At 42.1% G+C, this 20,407-nt stretch overlaps 1 protein-coding gene across 1 annotated transcript in view; it reads left to right on the forward strand.

Moving 5' to 3' along the window:
- STPG4 (sperm-tail PG-rich repeat containing 4) overlaps positions 1-20,407 on the forward strand; it is a 35,003-nt gene extending 14,596 nt beyond the window's left edge. The window contains exons 6-7 of the mRNA XM_059078337.2: positions 17,286-17,390; positions 20,259-20,407. Of these exons, the coding sequence (XP_058934320.1) occupies positions 17,286-17,390; positions 20,259-20,375 (222 nt within the window). The 3' untranslated portion in view covers positions 20,376-20,407. The remainder of the gene's footprint in view (positions 1-17,285; positions 17,391-20,258) is intronic.

Below are 20,407 nucleotides of genomic sequence, written 5' to 3' on the forward strand. Positions count from 1 at the left end.
AGTGTTCTGGTTACTGAGTGGGGGAACTGGCTGTGCTGGGGTGGTGGTGTCTCACCATTTGTTGTGCAGAAGTTCTCTCTCTTTTTAAAAATTGAAGTATAGTTGATTTACAATATTTTGTTAGTTTCAGGTGTACAGCAAAGTGATTCTGTTTTATATATATATATTTTTCAGATTATTTTCACTTACAGGCTATTACAAGATATTGCATATAGTCCCTGTGCTATACAGTAAATCCTTGTTACTTATCTGTTTTATGTGTTGTAGTTTATATCTATTAATCCCATACTCCTACTTTATCCTCCCCTCCACCTCTGGTAACCATAAGTTTGTTTTCTATGTCTATTCCTTTTTTGTATATCGATTCCCTTGCATTAATTTTTAGATTCTACATGTGAGTGATATCGTATGGTATTTGTCTTTCTCTTTCTGACTTTACTTAGTATGATAATCTCTAGGTCCATCCATGTTGCTGCACATGGCAATATTTCATTCTTTTTTATGGCTGAGTAATATTCCACTGTATATATACATACCACATCTACTTTGTCCATTCATCTGTTGATGGGCATTTGAGTTGTCTCCATGTTTGCCTGTTGTAAATAGTGCTGCTATGAAAATTGGGGTGCATGTATCTTTTCAAATTAGAGTTTTCATGTTTTCCAGTGCTCAGGGATGAGGTTGATGGATGGTATGGTAACTCTATTTTTAGTTTTTTAAGGAACCTCCATACTGTTCTCCATAGTGGCTGCACCAATTTACATTCCTACCAACGGTGTAGGAGGATTCCCTTTTCTCCACATCCTCTACATCATTTCGTATTTGTAGACTTTTTGATCATGGTCATTCCGACCAGTGTGAGGTGATAACTCATTGTAGTTTTGATTTGCAGCGATGCTGAACATCTTTTCATGTGCCTGTTGGCCATCTGTATGTCTAGAAGTTCTCTTAATTCCTGTTTTCAGTAAAAACCCCTGTCCTAACAGTGCCTGGGGCTCCTGGGTCCAGATCTCTGGCTCAGTCTCCCTGGAAACAAAAACCTCCGTCTCCTACAGGGATGAGGGAAGGGTAGCTACCTTACTGCTGGGAGTAGGTAGGTAGGGACCTGGGGAAAAGACACTCAGTCAATCTTCCTGCTTTCAGCCTTACCCTCACCTCCACCTCACAGGTGTCTAAAGCCTGAAATTTCTGAGCTTTTCTTGGATTCTGTGGAGCAAATCAGCCCTCTTCTCATCAGCAGGCCCTCTCCACACGCTGGGCTTTAGCATTCTCCACCTTACTACCTCAGGGCCAAACACATGATCTCTGTTGGCTGTTGTCTCTTCGCTTCATTCTGTGTGTGTGTACAGTTGTGTGTGTACAGGTGTATATGTTTAGGGGGAGATAGTTGTGCCTTTTTAATTTGATCGGGGAAGAATGGAGATAAATGCACGTGTTCAGTTCGCTTTGGCAGCAAGCAGTCAAGACATCAGTTCCCCCCGCCCCACTGGCTGATATTGTATTTCCTTTGAAATGCATGCTTTAAATGAATGCCGTGAGTTAATAATGATTTATTTACTAATAGTAAACAGACTCAGTTAAAATTAATTTGGTTTTAGTTCAGGTTAGGCATCCTGAAGGATAAGCAGCCTGGTATGTGAAATAGCACAAAGCAGTTGATTCTGACAGCTTTTGCCTTTGTTCTCATTGCTTTATGGAGGAGGAGTTTTCCGGATATCCTTATTCTGCCGTTTTCATTGATGTCACCTCATTCATCCCATTTTATAAATAAAAGTGATCACAATTTGGAACATCCTGTCCTTCAACAAAGTGAAAAGAATACTTTCATGGAAAATGTTCCAAGACAAAGAAATAGCTCAGGGCTGTGATTCATTTCTGTCCTAAACACAAACTCCCAGAGCAGAGTTTGTTAGATCCACAAACTTGTAAACTGCAGAGAGCAAATGACTTTGATCCCAACAGTGGGAGATAGTGGCACGCAGTGCGAGTGTGGTGAAGAAATGATGCTTGCTAGGAGAACATCATCCCAGACCTTCCGGAGATAAATGCATTAACCCTTAGGCCTTTATCTGGAAATTGATTTGATCACTTTTATCATTCAGTTTCCTTGTTCTAGATATTAACGTCATAAGTCATAGAACTGTCAAGGACTCTCAGAACTAGAACAAACTTAACTACTCTGTTGGGGTCATTTTTTTGGTTTGTTTTTGTGTTTGTTTGTTTGTTTGTTTTTGTGGTACACGGGCCTCTCCTGTTGCGGAGCACAGGCTCCGGATGCACAGGCTCAGCGGCCGTGGCTCACGGGCCCAGCCGCTCCGCGGCATGTGGGATCTTCCCGGACCAGGGCACGAACCCGTGTCCCCTGCATCGGCAGGCGGACTCTCAACCACAGTGCCGCCAGGGAAAGCCCTGGGGTCAGTTTTGATGATGGTGATCACCATCATTCATTGGTTTTCTGGTGCCAGGCACAGTGCTCAGTGACTGACATACCCCATATCATTTCATCCTCACTGCAATGTGGGGAGGGTGCTATTTATCATCTCTCTTTGATAGGTTAGGAAATGGAAGTCAGTGGCCCAAGGTAGAGCCAGGACTTAGACCCAGTCTATGGTGACTCAGAACCTGAGCTTGACCAAGTGACTTGCTTAATGTCTTTAGATGTGTAGAGCTGATCTGGGGTCAAATCCAAGTGGCAGACATGGTACCGTCTCTGGAGTCACAACTCCCCACTGATGACTGAGGCTTATTCATGGGGCCGGGTTGGCCTGCTTGACCCTGTTTGCAGTGGGATGAGTTCTCTCTCCTGTGAGGCCCACATGCCAGCCCGCCTTCTGGGCCTTTATCATCGAAGATCCTTACGATGGAGGGCCACAGCTTAGGCTCCTGCTGAGACCCTTGCTATATACTGGCTTTTCTTTTCTTTTTTTAACTTTTTATTTTAATAAATTTATTTATTTATTTATTTAATTTTTTGGCTGCGTTGGGTCTCCATTGCTATGAGTGGGCTTTCTCTAGTTGCAGGGAGTGGGGGCTACTCTTCGTTGCGGTGCGCAGGCTTCTCAATGAGGTGGCTTCTCTTGTTGCGGAGCACAGGATCTAGGCACGCGGGCTTCAGTAGTTGTGGCTCGCGGGCTCTAGAGCGCAGGCTCAGTAGTTGTGGCTCACGGGCTTAGTTGCTTCACAGCACGTGGGATCTTCCTGGACCAGGGCTCAAACCCGTGTCCCCTGCATTGGCAGGCGGATTCTTAACCACTGCGCCATCAGGGAAGCCCTAAAAATTTTTTTATTGAAATATAGTTTATTTACCATGTTGTATTAGTTTCAGGTGTACAGCAAAGTGATTCAGTTATACCTACACACATATATATACATATATATATTCTTTTTCAGATTATTTTCTACTGTAGGTTATTACAAGATATTGAGTATAGTTTTCTGTGCTATACAGTAGGTTCTTATTGGTTATCTATTTTATATATCTATTTTATAGTGTGTATATGTTAATCCTAAATTCCTAAAGGACATTTTCAAACATGCAAACATTCATAAGAATTACCTCCAAGATACCCTTTTTAAAGATGCCATTGGTGATAAAATACAGCAAAACAAAGGAATAATCCAGAAAGAGGAAGGGATGGGATCCAGGAGAAAGTGGATCCATTTTGGGAAAGTAGTTAAAAGATGTCCCAGGTTGACTACTGTATAGCAGGCTGAGAGAGAAACCAATCCACATTTGAGAAAGAAACTAAAAACTCCAGAAGGAATGATTCTAAGGAAAAAGGGACTCAAGAACAGCTGATGTGATGGGAAAATTTAAGAAAGTATGTATAGCAAAGTGTGCAAGTGAAAAAACAAGGCACTGATTAACTCCAGGTAAAACAAAAGATGGTGCAAGACAATAAATCATATTATATAACTTGACTCTGCAAGGAATATTATTTATTTAGCAAACATTGGTTAGTGATTTAAAATGCTACTTTGAGTGGATGGGGAGAGAGGAATAGTGGATAGAGCAAGAGAGCCATATCTTCATTTATTCCAGGACATCACCAAGAGATAATTTATAAAATATAAATTAAGGAATAACAATATGAACATATTATTTATTGATAAGGAAATAACTTCCAGAAGAACAACTAAGAGTTAAAAATAGCTGTCTTAGGCTCTCTAGAGCCTGCTCAGACACGTGTGCCTAAGACATGTGGAAAAGATGTTTCTAAGAGTGCTAGTTGCCTAAAAGAATCAGAATAGTGTCATTTCAGTGAAAGAACTGTGTTCACCATCTTGTGCTGCGTGTTATACACTCTTAAAAACAAAACCCATTAGGGAATGAAACTGGAGAGGGATGAGACCAAAGACTTCTGTTTTTCATTATAAGGCTTTTGGTTCCAGTTGATTTTTAAAATGATTTTTATCTATAAATTTAATAAAATATCTTAAAATTTAAGTAAAAATGTATTTAAAAATTTAAGTTAGAATGAAAATGAGTGAATAAAATTTGGAAAATATAGAAAATTATCTTTTTAAAACTTCCTATTACTCATAAGCACCAATAACGTTAAGTAATTTTCTCCCTTTTTTTCTGTGCAGTTTTAAAAACATACTTGTGATTATGGTACACTACAATTTTATATCCTTTTTTTCAATTAGCATATGTTCCACTTTTATGTTATTAGAAATCCTGTTAAACTTTCTTTTTACTGGGTAAATAATCAAGTTATCACATCTCAATTTATTCACCCATTCTCCTGTTGATGATTAACCTCATTTTCAATTATTCCTTATACAGGAGTCTTCATTATCTAAGTATAACTTAACCCACAAAAAAGACCTATTAAGGTGAACCTAATTTAAATGGAATCAAAATTTCAGAGTAATCAATAAAGTTATTGAATTTTACTGAAAAAGAGTTAAACTAAATGAGCCTATCTACGAAACAGAAACAGATTCACAGACATAGAGAACAGGCTTGTGTGTGCCAAGGAGGGGTCAGTGGGGGCAGGATGGATTGAGAGTTTGGGGTTAGCAGATGCAAACTATTATATATATAAATTGGATAAACAACAAGGTCCTACTGTAGAGCACAGGGAACTATATTCAATATCCTGTGATAAACCATAATGGAAAATAATTTTTAAAAGAATGTATATATGTATATATAACTGAATCACTTTGCTGTATAGCAGAAATTAACACAACACTGTAAATGTATCATACTTCAATTAAAAAAAGAGTTAAACTAAAAATCATGAAAATATAACTGCAACTATGTACTAAATCATATTAAAAAAGGAAATTGTATTCATTTTAGTTTATTTTTTCTGATAATATTTTATGATAGTATAGTGACATCCTTCATTTCATATTTGACATTCTAATGAAATCATGAAGAACAAATTTTAGAAAAAAGTATTTGAAGTTTCATCAGTTTTCCCAAGGGTGTCTTCTTTGATATTGTAAATCATTCTTTACTGAAGTGCCAATAATGTCACAATCCTTGTCTAGCTTTTCTTCTTTCTTTTTTTTTTTTTTTTTTTTTGCGGTACGCGGGCCTCTCACTGTTGTGGCCTCTCCCGTTGCGGAGCACAGGCTCCGGACGCGCAGGCCTAGCGGCCATGGCTCACGGGCTTAGTTGCTCCGCGGCATGTGGGATCTTCCCGGACCAGGGCACGAACCCGTGTCCCCTGCATCGGCAGGCGGATTCTCAACCACTGCGCCACCAGGGAAGCCCTCTTCTTTCTTTTTAACTGATCTAACTTTGCTGGATCCTCATTGGTCAATCAAAGACTGTTCCTGTGATTTAGGCACTTCATTACTTACATCAACTTCACGAAATATTGCATTATTTGGTAAAATTTGCATTTTCATGTGAAGTGGATTTGCATTTTATTTGCAGTGTGTTGTTGAATATCATTTAATGAGGGACAGAAACTGACTCACAAAGAGCCTCACCTGTCTGCAGTGGTGGATGCTAGTGTTAAGCAGGGAGGGATATTTGAATAGGATATAATTTTATTAGTGGTTAGCTCTTTGGAGAATTCTTGTGTGCTATGACAAATTCTGTCTACATTCACAGCTTTGTTATGCAAGGACAATGGTGCTGAATACACAGATCAAAAGACTAATGCTATGATAAGACAACGCATAAAGTCTTTTCTAAACTTGGGAATCATTTTTTATAGATCATCACAAATAGGATTTACTAGAGTAGAGATTATATACAGGTTCTTGATCTGTTTAAAAAAGTATTACATTAACTTATATCTCCACTGGCAATCAAGAGAGTACCGGGGGACTTCCCAGGTGGTGCAATGGTTAAGAATCTGTCTGCCAGTGCAGGGGACATGGGTTCAAATCCTGGTCCGAGAAGATTCCACATGCTGCGGAGCAGCTAAGCCCGTGTGCCACAACTACTGAGCCTGTACTCTAGAGCCCGTGAGCCACAACTACTGAGCCTGCGTGCTACAACTACTGAAGCCCGCATGCCTAGAGACCGTGCTCCACAACAAGAGAAGCCACCACAATGAGAAGCCTGCACACTGCAACAAAGAGTAGCCTCTGCTCTCCACAGCTAGAGAAAAGCCCGCTTACAGCAATAAAGACCCAATGCAGCCAAAAATAAATAAATAGATAGATAGATAGATTAAAAAAAGAGAGTACCGGGACTTCCCTGGCGGTCCTGTGGTTGAGACGCTGTGCTCCCAATGCAGGGGAACTAAGATCCCGTGTGCCACAGAGCTCGGCCAAAAAACAAAAAAAAAGAGTGCCTATTTCACAAAATTTTTTATAAATCTTGTTTATCATTGTTAATTTGATGGTAAAAGAATGATATCTCATTATTTTAATCTGTAGGATCGGAGGCTACACATTCTAATTATTTGTTAGCAAGTTCCTTGTGGCCCTTCTTGCATACTTTCTGGCCACATTCTTTACCCAGCTATCTATTGGTTGGAGCTTTAACATTCTTTTTTGTTGATTTGTATAAACTCTATAGAGAAGAGATATTAACAGTTCTATTTGTGGAAGTTTTTCAGGGATTTTTGCCTTTTACTTTGTGTTTTTTTACATACAGAAGTTTAAAATGTAAAAAAATTTTTTTAAAGTTTTTTTGATATAGACCATTTTTAAAGTCTTCATTGAATTTGTTACAACATTTCTTCTGTTCTTTGCTTTGGTTTTTTGGCTGCGAGGCATGGGGGATCTCAGCTCCCTGACCAGGGATGGAACCCACACCTCCTGCATTGGAAGGCGAAGTCTTAACCACTGGACCGCCAGGGAAGTCCCTAAAATGTAAAATGTTTATGTCATCAAATTAGAGAGTTGTAATCACCTTCTGGAATGTAAGATCCATGAAAGAAAGGGCTGTCTTATTCAATGCCCCCAGCACCTAGGACAGTGCTCCAAAAATGTATTGAATGAATGAATGAAACCTATGTCTCCTTTCCTTTTCCAAATTTCCAATTTTCCATTCTTTTCTATGTATCCTTTCCACCACTTAAAAAATTCCCTCCAGAGACATGATTTCACTTCAATTTTCTTTGGGGTATTTTTTGGCATTTTGGTGTTTTCTTTTAGCCAACTTGTCACTCTTTAATTCTTCTGAAATGCATTTTGTGTAAGGTCACAGTGTCACTTGAGCCCTGTTGATTTAGGACAGGTTGCCTCACTGTTGGTATACATGAAACCTACAATCACCAGAAATCTGACCTGTGGATCCGGTGCAATAGAGTACGACAACCTATAGACATTCACCAAGTCACTTTAAACCCTTTAGGGAATGAGGCAGGTTATAAAAGATGGATACATACAGGTGTGTATCTCTTCCTTCTTTCTTTCCATCATCTGTGAAAACTAGCTCATTGAAATGTGTTAATCATTTATGCCTAGAATCTCCAGGAGCAGCCTATCAAAAAATGAGTGGATGACCAAGTTGAAGGCATGACAGATTACTACACCATTTTTTTAGTTGTAAAAAGTACAGTAACTGGGGCTTCCCTGGTGGCACAGTGGTTGAGAATCCACCTGCCGATGCAGGGGACACGGGTTCATGCCCCAGTCCAGGAAGATTACACATGCCGCGGAGCGGCTGGGCCCGTGAGCCATGGCCTCTGAGCCTGTGCATCCGGAGCCTGTGCTCCGCAACAGGAGAGGCCACAACAGTGAGAGGCCCGCGTACCACAAAAAAAAAAAAAAAAAAAAAAAAAAGTACAGTAACTTTGAATTTGAAAATCCTCTAGGATCTTATGTGCCTGAAGGCCCCCCCATGTGGATGAGCCATTATCACTTGTCAAAAAAATGCAGCTTTTTTGTTTATGTCAAGGATTCCATTGATGAATTACACTTTGTCCCAAGGTGTAGGTAGCTCTCAGGAGAAGCAGTTGGGAAGGGATTTGTCTGGTTGGAAGATGGTTTCTAATCTTCAGATTACCAATGTAAGGTTGTATACTTATTGGCTATTTCAGTTATTGTTGAAATAATAATAATAATTGATTATGGATCAGCATAATCGTTTTGTCCATAGGAAAGACTGTGAGAAGTGTTTATGTGAGAATTTTGGGATAGACACCAGAAGATATGTTCTACCAAAAGTAAAAAGGGCCCTTTTGTACCCACAGAAAAAAATTGTATTGGAAAATTCTACCAGCGTTTTAGCACTTTGATAATAATGACCAAGCCCCTCAAATCCCCAGACCCAAAGGCACAGTTCCCTCATAGCAGGATTTTTTTTAAGAGCAGAAAACAAACTGCAACAAATCCCAGTCATTCTTATCCAAGCAAAGTGGACAAAGTAAAACTTGTCATTTGTAGTTTCTCCTCCCCTCATTCCTCCCTTTAATCTTAGCTTTTATAAATGACTCAATCTCTTGACCTACAAAAAAATTGCATGAATTTTGTTCCCTCCTGAATGCATTTCAAAATTCGGGCATTAAGGATAGCAGATATTCTGCACAACTTCTTTAAACATATAGGGGACACTGATGACTTTATTTAATACTCCCATTAAGGTAAGGAGGAGTAAGGAAGATTTTTGTTTTTCTAAATCTTTTTTCCCCAATATCTACTTGGCATGTGGACCATAACGTCAGTGCTTTTCTTGTCTCTTGCTGGTGGGAATATGTATTGAGCTATTAAAACTCTTTCTGTTAGCCCACTAATTCCGTTGTGTGAAAACCCTCATAAAGTAATAATTTATATACAGTAATATTAATCTATACAAAGAATATCATCAAGGAATTATTTATAATAGCAAGATAACAATAGCAACAACTGTGTATTCAGGAGAAGGATATAGTTGAAAAAGAATATTACATATCTACACAAAGGAATATTTTACAGTTATTAAAACAATTATTGTTAAAATTTATAAAATAGTACCAAAAATATTTATGATCTAATGCATAGTGAAAAAATGCAAGATACAAATTGGTATGTCTATCATGATTATAATAATGTAAAAAAATTATGTGTATGAAAAAACAGGAAATGAACCAAAATGCTTTTAGTTTCTATGCTGAGGTGTTGTGATTAAGGGTGGTTGTTTGCTCCCTTTCTCTCTTTTGCATTGCTTTTATAATTTTTCAAAGTATAATTTTTAAAAGTCAGAAAAGTGATAGTTTGAAGAAAAGAGCCATGGAAATGGTCAACATAAAAATATTTTGTTACTTTAATAAAAATAGTGCCATTACTACTACTTAATTAGGACTCAGTCATTCATATGATTTGGGGCTTCCAACAGTGATTCGCTGAGCAGGTTCTTTTCAGTGATTACTTCTCTCAGTTGTACATAAAGTGAAAAAATGAGACACACGCATCTTTCCTGACAGTAGGAATAAAATCTTACATCGTCAAATGAAAAAATGGGTTTCTTTTATTTGATATCAGAAGTGTTTCAAGATGTTTCTGTATTTCTTAAAACCAGACAAGCCTATAAAAAATAAGGAAAGGATCAGATAAACAGGGAACAGTCTGTACAGACACAAATGAGCGTTATGTGATTTATCTGTTTTAGTCACATTTGATAGAAGTTTGAAAAGGGGATAGCAGATCCATAGCAGGCATATATATATATGCCTATATATAGCTATATATAGCTATATATAGCTATATATATATATATATATATATATATATATATATATAGCTATATATAGCTATATATATATATATATATATATATATATATATATATATATATATATAGCTATATATAGCAGGCATACTCCCTGCATTAAAACTAGCGTTATGAAAGAACGCTGAATCATTTCAGTTGTTTCTGCATTTAAGGAATTACTTCAATTAAAAGCTAAGCTGCTAGTTTAAAATTCCGTGAGGAGCAGAAAAGTAATTAGTAAACATGGTCACATGGAAAAAAAGCCAAATGGACGTCTGACTGAAAGGAATCTGAAAGTTTAGATGTGAGTAAAACAGGTCCCAGTGTCAGTCTCCTCAAAGATGAGTTCACTTGTAGGTAACATTTTTGGAAAGATATAACCTTTCAAATATAACTACAGATGTACTAGGGTTTTTAAGAAGTACGGAGCTTCAGAGGTACCATCAATTCTTAATTTCAAATGTGAATAACTTTTGGCCCCTGGCAGGTTTGTTGCTACCCCACCCACCAGCAGGCATGTCTCCTTTCTCTGAACCTGTAGACCAATAGTTACAGAATTCTAGAATTTCCCAAGTTGGATACACCCTGCCACATGCCTCCTCCTGAATTCCCACAGAGGCAGCTCTAGCTCCTCTCTTTGCCCACCACCACACAGGGTTCCACCCTCCTTGTTGGGGCATCTGTTTTATTTTGGGCAGTGTGGTCCAGCTATCACACTCATCCACCACACCAAATTTGGGGGGAGATCATTTTTACCACCACGTCTAGTAATTTCAGTTTATGTTGCATATTTCTTATGTTTTACATGTGTATATATATACATTTGGGGCCATACATTTTATCTCTGACCTTTTCTCTTTTCAAGTATAATTCGTTGAAAGTTGTTTGCGCCTAGGATCAGTAGGGATGGACTGTGTGCTCTTTCTAGGTTCCCTTTAGCTTTATGATTTTAAAGGAAAATAGCTTAGAACTAAGTACTGATACCTCCCAGCGCTGAGAAGCAAGGTCAGTCACTGGTTCTGGCTTCTGCAGCTGAGGTGCTAAGTCATTTGTTTCTAACCCCACTGAGCCTCACTTATTTGTCTGTTAAATGGAGGTAATAGCATTTCTTCCACCGGGCTGTTGTGAGCCCTCTGGCCGTGCAGAAGGTCCTTGGGAACTTGCAATGGGCAGTGGTGGAGACTGCCTGCTGAGTCTGCTTCAGACCAGGCAGGAGAGGTGCCCTGGATGACCAGCACACCTGCCTGCAAACGAGAAGACTTCAGGAAACAGAGGACTTGTAGATTGGACATACTTAGGTGACATTTGACAGTTTACCTCTGCAATTAAATCGTAAAACCATTCTTAGTGTTAATACACATGTGAAAAAACAACAAAGTGGTAACGGTCACAAGCAAGTTGAATTTCAGGTCCCTAACCCTATTTTTTGACAGGAGCCTATGCACTTTTTATTTTATTCCTGTGATGCCATGAATTTGTCCCAACAGGGTTAGAATAAACAATATCCTCCTTTCAGGCTTGCCCTGAGGCCCTGCCCCTTTTGATGTTTCCTAATCCTTCCCATTACTTCTTCTTACACAGACCCTTCCTCCAGCCTTTTTGCCCTGCAAACTCCTCCTCCTCCTTGTTCTTTTGGTCTTAGCTCAAATGTACTTCTTTAAAGAGCTTCTCAGGCCCCTCAGGCCAGATCAGTTTACCCTCTTACATGCTCTCATGGCACCATATATGTCCTTTGTGTGATACTCCACACATTCATCATATTTTTGTAAGGTAGACATTCCCTACTGGAATGTAAACCCCATGAGAGTAGGAAACATGCCTACCTTGTCAATTAAGACTGAGTTCTGCTGCCACTAACAGAGCCCACAGGTAACTATATTAGAAACAAGATAGGAACTTATTTCTCTCTTGTATAAAGTGACTGTGGTAGGCAGTTTAGGGCTGTGTGGTAATTCTGCGGCATCAGATTTCTGTGTGCTGCTCTGCTAAGCATTGCTTCCACACCCGTGGTCCCAGAGAGATGAGAACATGGGACCAGCTAGCAGGCAGGAGGGCAGGGAAGATGGATGAGCTGCCCGCTCCTTTAGGATGCTCCTTAGAATTTGCATACACCTCTTCTACCTCCATCCTATTGGCCAGAAATTAGCTATGTGGCCACACCTAGCTGCAAGGGAGGCTGAGAAATTCAGTCTTTATTCTGGGTGGACATGTGCCCAGTTTAAAATTGTCCTGATACTAAGGAATTAGGAGAACAGAGATTGGGAGACAATCATATACCACTGTATTCCCAACTCCCAGCACAGTATCTGGCACATTGTATATTGTTTGAATGAAGAAATGAACTGAACACTTATATATTCATTAGCTAGGGCTGCCATAATAAAGGACTATAGACTGAGGTGGCTTAAACAACAGAAATTTATTGTCTCTGTTCTAGAGGCTAGAAGTCCAAGATCAAGGTGCCAGCAGTTTTGGTTCCTTTCGAGTGAGGGAAAGTCAGTTCCATGCCACTCTCATAGCTTCCTGTGGTCTCCTGGCCATCTTTGGCATTCCTTGGTTTGTAGATCTCTGCCTTCATCTTCACATGATGTTTTCCCCGTCTGTGTGTCTCGTGCCCAAAATTACCCCCTTTTAAATGATACCATTCATATTGGATTAGGGTCTATCCTAATGACCTCATCTTAACTTACTACATCTGGAGTGGACTTATTTCCAAGTAAGGTCACATTGTGAGGTACTGGGAATTCCAAATCCACAGGTCTTAAGACTTTGGGGGGGAACACCATTCAACATTCAATGTAATTCAACACACCAAAAACTCATAGGATTTATGGATTTGGGAGAACATAATTCAATACACAAAATCGTGGGATAATTTCATCTACTCTCACACAGTCTTTCAGAGGCACCTGGCACCTCTCAATTCCTAAGCGGTGTGTGTAGATAAGCCAGTCCCATCCTCTCAGCCCTGGAGGAGGAGTGTGTTCAGTGGCAGGTGAGAGGGTGGCAAGGCTTTTACCAAAGGCCTACAACGGTACTGAGCATTATTGCACATTAGGGGTTGGAACCAAATAGGTCAAGAAGGCCAAGGTGGAAGCTATGGTATGTCTTCATGGTATGATACAGTCCCAGCAGAACTCCAGAAAAATGAGTGAGACCCATGCATTCCGAGTCCTTTGCAGTAAGTGGAAAGCTCCTGCTCTTTGTAACATCCCACTGAGATCAAACTTACCTAGCACAGGCCCGGTACACCAAGGGCCTGGTTTGGAATCTTGAAGCCATGCAGCTAGCTCTGCCCTCACTCAGCACCATCCTAACTCCTCACATCTTCATTTATTCTTTTTTGGTGTTTCTGTTTGCCTGTGTCCCTCACTGGACCATAAACTCCTCTAGGTAGATGATAGTATTTTATTCATCATAAAATACTATCATACATAAAATACTGTGTAATCCCTTAAGGTTAAGATTGTCCTCAAGTAGAAACTCAATTAGATAAGACTCTTTCAAAGGCAAGAGAAAGATATGATCATCTTACCAGGAGGGTTGAGATGTAATCATGCCCCGAATCGAGGAATGGGAACTATAAAAGGTTCCTGTTGTTTCTTTTGGCAGAAGGTTCTGGGATTCTAGGAGGGTGATAATTCTGTTCTCCCTTGACACCAGATGTCAATGGTCTTTAAAAAGTTTAGTTTGGGAAACCCAGAGTTGCCAAAGCATGGCCCTGATGATAGGAAGGTTTAAGAAATGGTCCATCCAATTTGTGCAAGAGGTGCTTAGTACTGCTTGATGAAACTGGGTGCCACCCTTCACCCACACATCGTACGTAATGTGGTCCAAAGTTCTGGATCTTGCTCAGAGATCACCAGCAAACCAGAGAGCAGAATTCCCAACTTCAGGGAGGAGTAGGACACAGTAAAATTTCCTTCTTTTTTTTAAAAAAATAGATATATAGTTGATGTACAATATTATATGTTACAGATGTACAATATAGTGATTTACAATTTTTAAAGGGTAGTTATTATAAAATATTGGTCATATTCTCTGTGTGGTACAATATATCCTTGTAGCTTATTTTATACATAATAGTTTGTACCTCTTAATCTCCTATCCCTATATTACCCTTCCCTGTTCTCCTTGTTTTAAACATCCCTCTCGTTGAACCGGGTCCATTTCTCAACACACATTCATTCAGAGGCATCCTGGACCAAGTCCTCTTCCCTCCTTTCAGCTCTGCCCACTTGCCATCCTCGGTTAGGGCAGAATCGGGGACTCTGCTGGAGCTGCTTCCTGCCCATTGCAGGGCCCTGGCCTGACCGTTACTTCTCACTTAGAGCAGGATTCCTGTGGCTTCTGGAATATGAACTTGGGCCCATATCCACTTCCTTAACGTTCCCCATTTAAAAGATCCCATGTAACACATGGGGCAAATAGCATTTAGTAATTTCTTTCTGCCCTAAGTCTCACGCCCTTTGATTCAGATGACCAGGCACATGCAGGGAGGCTGCTGGATGGCATAGGCACACATCAGGGCTTCGCCAGGCCTGGCACCTGGCCTCCCAAGCAGCTCATGACTTGGAAGCTCAGAAGTGAAAGCCACATGAGGCTTGGGGGGAAAGGGTGCAGGTCACAGCATTTCTTAGCCATCCCACAGACAGCTAGGCTGTCGTAGGCATAGAGTCAGTGGTAGCACCCTCAGCAGCATCTTTTGCCCCAGCTACCACTTTGGCTTGAGAGCTTGCATTTCTTATGGCCAAACCAAAGGGACTTTGTACAAACCGTTCCTGTCTAGATTTCCCCGACTTTCTATGCCTGTGTTCTTATCGTGGCTGGGACTTCTCCAGTGGGAGTGCAGAGGTTGGTCACGTACGGAGAGCCTTGCCCTGACAGTGATCTTTGTCCCATGGATTCATCAGGTTGAAAACATTGCTATTTTCATCTCTCTGCCATGAATTGTAAAATGATGAGGTGCATCCCTTGATTATCAGATTTGTGCTTGGCTGATAATAACAGACTTCATTTGTGGTGGATAATTGAGAATGGCAGCCCTAATTATGGTACTGTGCCACCCAAAGGAGAACAGGGTTTTGAAAGCCTTGCTCTTAAATCCTGAGGAGGGGCTGCAGTTGGTGCTTGTTCAGCCAAAGCCATTGAGCTACCTTGTGGCTCAGCCTCGAGTGTTACAGGATCTTACAGGAACATTTCTGTTCTAACCTTACTACTCATTTTATTTTTTTCCCTACTCCCTTTTTCACTTACCCAATTTCCATATTCATTTATCTATACATTAGGTATATATTTTTTCATATTTCAAGAGTACTTAAGTCCATCATAGAAAAATTAGAAACTGCCAATAAGCAAAAAAAAAAGTTTCTTTTTACTCAACATGCCACCACCTGGAGAAAACTACTGTCAGTGAACATTCCATTCCCAGTTTTTTTATGCACATTTTTTAAAGCTTGCACTGTTCACTTAACAATATTTGGGAATAGTGTTTATGTCCCTAAAAATTCATCAACCTGGATGGCTGGATGGAAGAATCCCAATTTATTTAACCAGGCACACGTCATTGGTCATTCCATTTATTTCCAATTTTCAACTTTTAGAAACAATGTTATAGTGAATGTCTCTGTGGCCAAATATTTGCACACATTCTCAATTGTTTTCTTAGGAAGAATTCCTAAAAATGGAATTGATGGGTCAAAATGATAAATATATATTGTCTTTAACTTTGTACTGTAGAAAGTTTAAAAATATATACCACATAGACAGAACCCCCATGTACCCATTCGAAAATGACCAGCTCCTGGCCAGTCCATACCCCACCCACTTCCCCTAGTTCCTGTTATTGTTTAGAAACAGATGCAAGACATCATGCCAGAAAGACTCTTTTCTGTCAAATAGCACAGGTATTTGAAAATGGGAGAGGAAAAGAAGTGAATTTCTAGAAAAGAAAAAAAGGTTAACATTTTGTCTATGTTATCTACTGTGCTGTTTGGGCTGTGTTCATTTTCCTGCCATACCTGGGCTCAGGACTCATCATTTGTCTTCTGGGTTCCTGCAACAATCTTCTAACCAGACTCCTTTCTTCTTTCTCTCCCTTTGGATAGGTATATCTGTTTTGTTTTTTTTTGGGGGGGTGGTACGTGGGCCTCTCACTGTTGTGGCCTCTCCCGTTGCGGAGCACAGGCTCCGGACACACAGGCTCAGGGGCCATGGCTCACGGGCCCAGCCGCTCCGCGGCATGTGGGATCTTCCCGGACCGGGGCATGAACCCGTGTCCCCTGCATTGGCAGGCGGACTCTCAACCACTGCACCACCAGGGAAGCCCGGTATATCTGTTTTTAAGCTGTTTCATAGCTTGCCAAATTGTGTGCTTCAGAAAGGCTAATCAAATTAATACTTCCACTAGAGTCATATAGGAGTGTCATGCGGTGGATAAAGTTTTCCTCCCTCCTTCCCTCCCTCCCTCCCTCCCTTCCTCCTTCCCTTTCTTCCTCCCTCCCTTCCTCTCTTTCTTTCCTGGCCCCCACAAAAGTATCTCTTTGTTTTAATTACTCCTTATTTGGTTATTAATGACCTTAAAGCCTGCCCCAGCCCCCAATTTCCTCACTGCATTTCCTCTTTGTGAATTGCCTTTTGCTAACTTTTCTTCTGAGGTGTTTGTCTTTTTAAAATTGTGTTCATGCATTTCTGTTAAACTCATAGCATTGTATCAATACTTAGGTCAGTGAGTTGCTGTGAATACTTTTTTTTTTTGGACTAAGAGAACATATACTGCATTTATATGAAAGGATAAGCATGTTTTATAAAGCTAACAGCTCAGAGCAGCAAGTCACTGTCAACAGAGGGACAAGGATGGAGTGAGGCCTGCAGGGGTGAGCAGGGGGCCTGGGAGAGGGGAGGGCATCCAGGCAGGGACAGGGGAGACTTTCACAGGTCACCTAACTCCAGTCTTCACAGTCATCCATGAGGCAGGTAAAGCAGATGTTATTCCCATTCACAGTGGCTTGTGCCAGGGCACACCTTTAAGAAGATCTTCCAAGCCCCAATCCAGGGATTTTTCTACCCTATCACACTGATTCATACGCTTATTCATAAAAGGCAAATATAGCATCAAAATATATCTGATAGCCCTATTTATGAAACACTTAAAAAAAATTTTTTTTTTCTACAGCGTGAAGGCCCAGGACCAGGTCATTATAACTTGAAAATACCTGCAGTAAGTTCTGTTACTTCCTGTTTTCAATCCAGAGTACCTCGATTCTTGCCTGCCTGTTCAGTAAGTATCCTAAAAGACAGATGTGGTTGTAGGTTTTGTGGCTGGTTGCTGGGTGGAGAGTGGGCGTTGGGGGTCGGATGGGGGTAACAGAGTTATATACAATTCTAGTATATATACACTAAAATTGCTTATCAAGGCAGCAAAGGGCATAGAGCTCACTCGGCAAGCCCTCGGCCAGCTTCAGGCTCAGAGTGACTGCAGACCTGAAGCCCGTGGCTGAATTATGGGTCCAGTTGCGAACAGCCAGCACGGTAATTAGCCATCGGTGTTATGTCCCAGATGCTCTGGGGGGAAACTCCTATAATGAATTGAAGCCAGCAGTGGGCACAGGCTGGCCCCTCCCATCCAGAACTGTCATTCTTTGTGTATATGTCTTCTGGGAGCAAAAAGTCACAGCAGAAACATTATGATTGAACCAAAGGGGACCATTAAGGCCTGAGCCATCATCCTGCCCCCAGGGAGTCGGGACAGACAGGGAAGAGGCTCAAGTTCATGGAGATACACAAAGAAGGTAGGTTCTGGGAGTGTGCGAGAGCCTCTGAGGCCTAGAGAAGACCAAGAAAGATGGCAAAAGCATAACGTGGAGCTTATGAAAGTGGCTAGGGCTGTTGTTTGTTTGATGCTAAAAGTTTGAATTCCCTTGGCCTTATTGTTTCCCAGCCAGCACCTCAGTCTCAGAGTCCCCCAAACTCAGTGGTTTGTAGCCTTATTGGAGATTGTTAGGAAGACAGAAACACGAATTCTGCTCATAAGAAAACGGCACCACCCCGGGGTGGGGGGTAAACAAGGAGGGTGGGAGGAGCTGGGGCGGTGGGCAGGAGACAGCTGCCTGCAGGTCACCTCCCCCAGCACCCCCTGGGTTGTCCCAGGCCATCTTGCTGCAGAGCTGCCCGCTGCGGTGCTACAGTGTGGCAGCAGTGAGGTCTTTCTCTGGAGGAATACTGGGGAGGCTCTACCGATAATATTAAAAACAGACCAACAGCAGGAGGCTAGTGGATCCCTTCAGCAAATCCTCACGTGTTACATGATAATGCTAGTGACATTATCACGATCCAAACACAGATTTTTGTCAGAGCTCACAGGGCTGAGCTTCCTCAGGAAGTTGGAGTCATGCTAGCCAAACCCCAAGGAGACTGATGGAGAAGCCGGAAGGTGTGGTATTCATTTACAAGCGTCCAGCAAGGGGGCTGGTGTCCGGGGCCGCTGCTCTGCGGAGCGTCTCCCCTTGTAGGAAACTCGGAAGGAAGCCGACAACAATCAGAAGTTTGCTTGGTGACAGTGGAATCAGGGCTGGGGGACGGAGCCGGATGTTCTCAAGGTCTGAGAAGCACAACCAGTAGCCTCCCGAGGGGTGGCCTTGCGAGGCCCAGGCCCACGAACCTCCTGTTTGGGGACTGGCCTTCCAGGACTCCACACGCATGCTGCTTCCTCATTAAGAGCACTAATAAAAGCTTCAGCTTCCTTCGACGTCTGGCCAGGAGTTGATTAGATTTCCAGGCTGCTCCTCTGCTTTTGGCAAGGGAGACATCCTGTCGTTTAAAGCAGCTTCTGCAGGCAGCTGATCTCATCCACTCTGGGCTGACGCTCTAGTTAGTCCTGTTTCCACTCTCACTGTTTCCTGAAGAGATTACAAACTGCAAGGAAGAATGGCAGTGACAAGTAGGTGACGATAGGGGATAATAATAGCGGTGGTAGCTAGCGTGCGGCGCAGTGCAGTACTTGCTGCCAGCCTGGTGGTGCTGTCTGTCTTGGGGGGCCCCCAGTGAACCTCCAAACCTCATTTGCTGGGTGAGGCATGGGAAGCACGTGGCCCAGGGTCATACTGAACCATTGGTGGTGGGACTAGGACTCAAACCCAGCCCCGTCTGACATTAAAACGCTTCCCGTAACGATACCCAGAGACACCAGTGTGTCGCTAAGATCAAATATTGGGGCATTCAAGAATATGTGGATGCACCTCAGCATGGGCAACACTGACCTCAGAAATCAAAGTCTTCGTCTACGAGAATGACATTCATTTATATCTTATCACTACAGAAGAGAAGCTTTGTTTAAATAATTGGCTAAATAATTTTTCAAAAATTTCATCAGGGCTTCCCTGGTGGCGCAGTGGTTGAGAGTCCGCCTGCCGATGCAGGGGACACGGGTTCGTGCCCCGGTCCGGGAGGATCCCACATGCCGCGGAGTGCCTGGGCCCGTGAGCCATGGTCGCTGGGCCTGCGCGTCCGGAGCCTGTGCTCCGCAATGGGAGAGGCCACAACAGTGAGAGGCCCGCGCACCACAAAAAAAAAAAAAAAGAATTTCATCAAAACGAAAACATGGCTTTTCAAAATTAGAACTCGTCAGTCCCTTGAGAATACATCCCGAGGTCCACAGCCCCTGGTAGTGAAGCACCTTACTCTGTTATACTGGGGAAAACGATGGAAACACACGAGTTTGGGCTTTTGAGGTCAACCACCCAGGTTCAGAATCCATCCTCTCCAACCCATTACCACTAGACTGAGGTCATTGAGGGCAGAGGGTGGGTGGGGGGAGACGCTGGCATCCCCAGGGACAGGGGGTGCCCTGGAGAAAGCGTGCCCTGAGGTGAGGGTGGGATGTGAGCCCGCCTCCCCTGGGCTGTCACTTGCTTGTCCTCTCTTCTCTCAGCACCTCTGCAGTCTTGGGGAGAACCGTGGACAGGATCAGGTCTCAGCCCCAAGGACAGGCTCCAATTCCAGGGTGCATAGGCCCCAGCCCCGGACACCGTGGCCCTCGTCTCCCTCCGTGGCGATTTGCCAGCCACGTCTGAGCCCACAGCCAGGCTCAGGAGGCTTCAGGTTCTGGTGTCACTATCTCATCACTCCCTGTTTTCTGTTGTGTTTTCAGAAAACTCCAGGCCCAGGAGCATACACATCTTCAGCACAATTCCCCAAGCAGCCCCGGACCATAGCCAAAATGGGCCGAGAACATAGCCTTTTCTTCAACAACACAATTGGCTTTTAAAATAAACCCATCTTGGCCCTAAGGGACTTTGA

The sequence above is a fragment of the Kogia breviceps genome, chromosome 11 (genome assembly GCF_026419965.1).
Source record: "Kogia breviceps isolate mKogBre1 chromosome 11, mKogBre1 haplotype 1, whole genome shotgun sequence".
Taxonomy (NCBI): Eukaryota; Metazoa; Chordata; class Mammalia; order Artiodactyla; family Physeteridae; genus Kogia; species Kogia breviceps.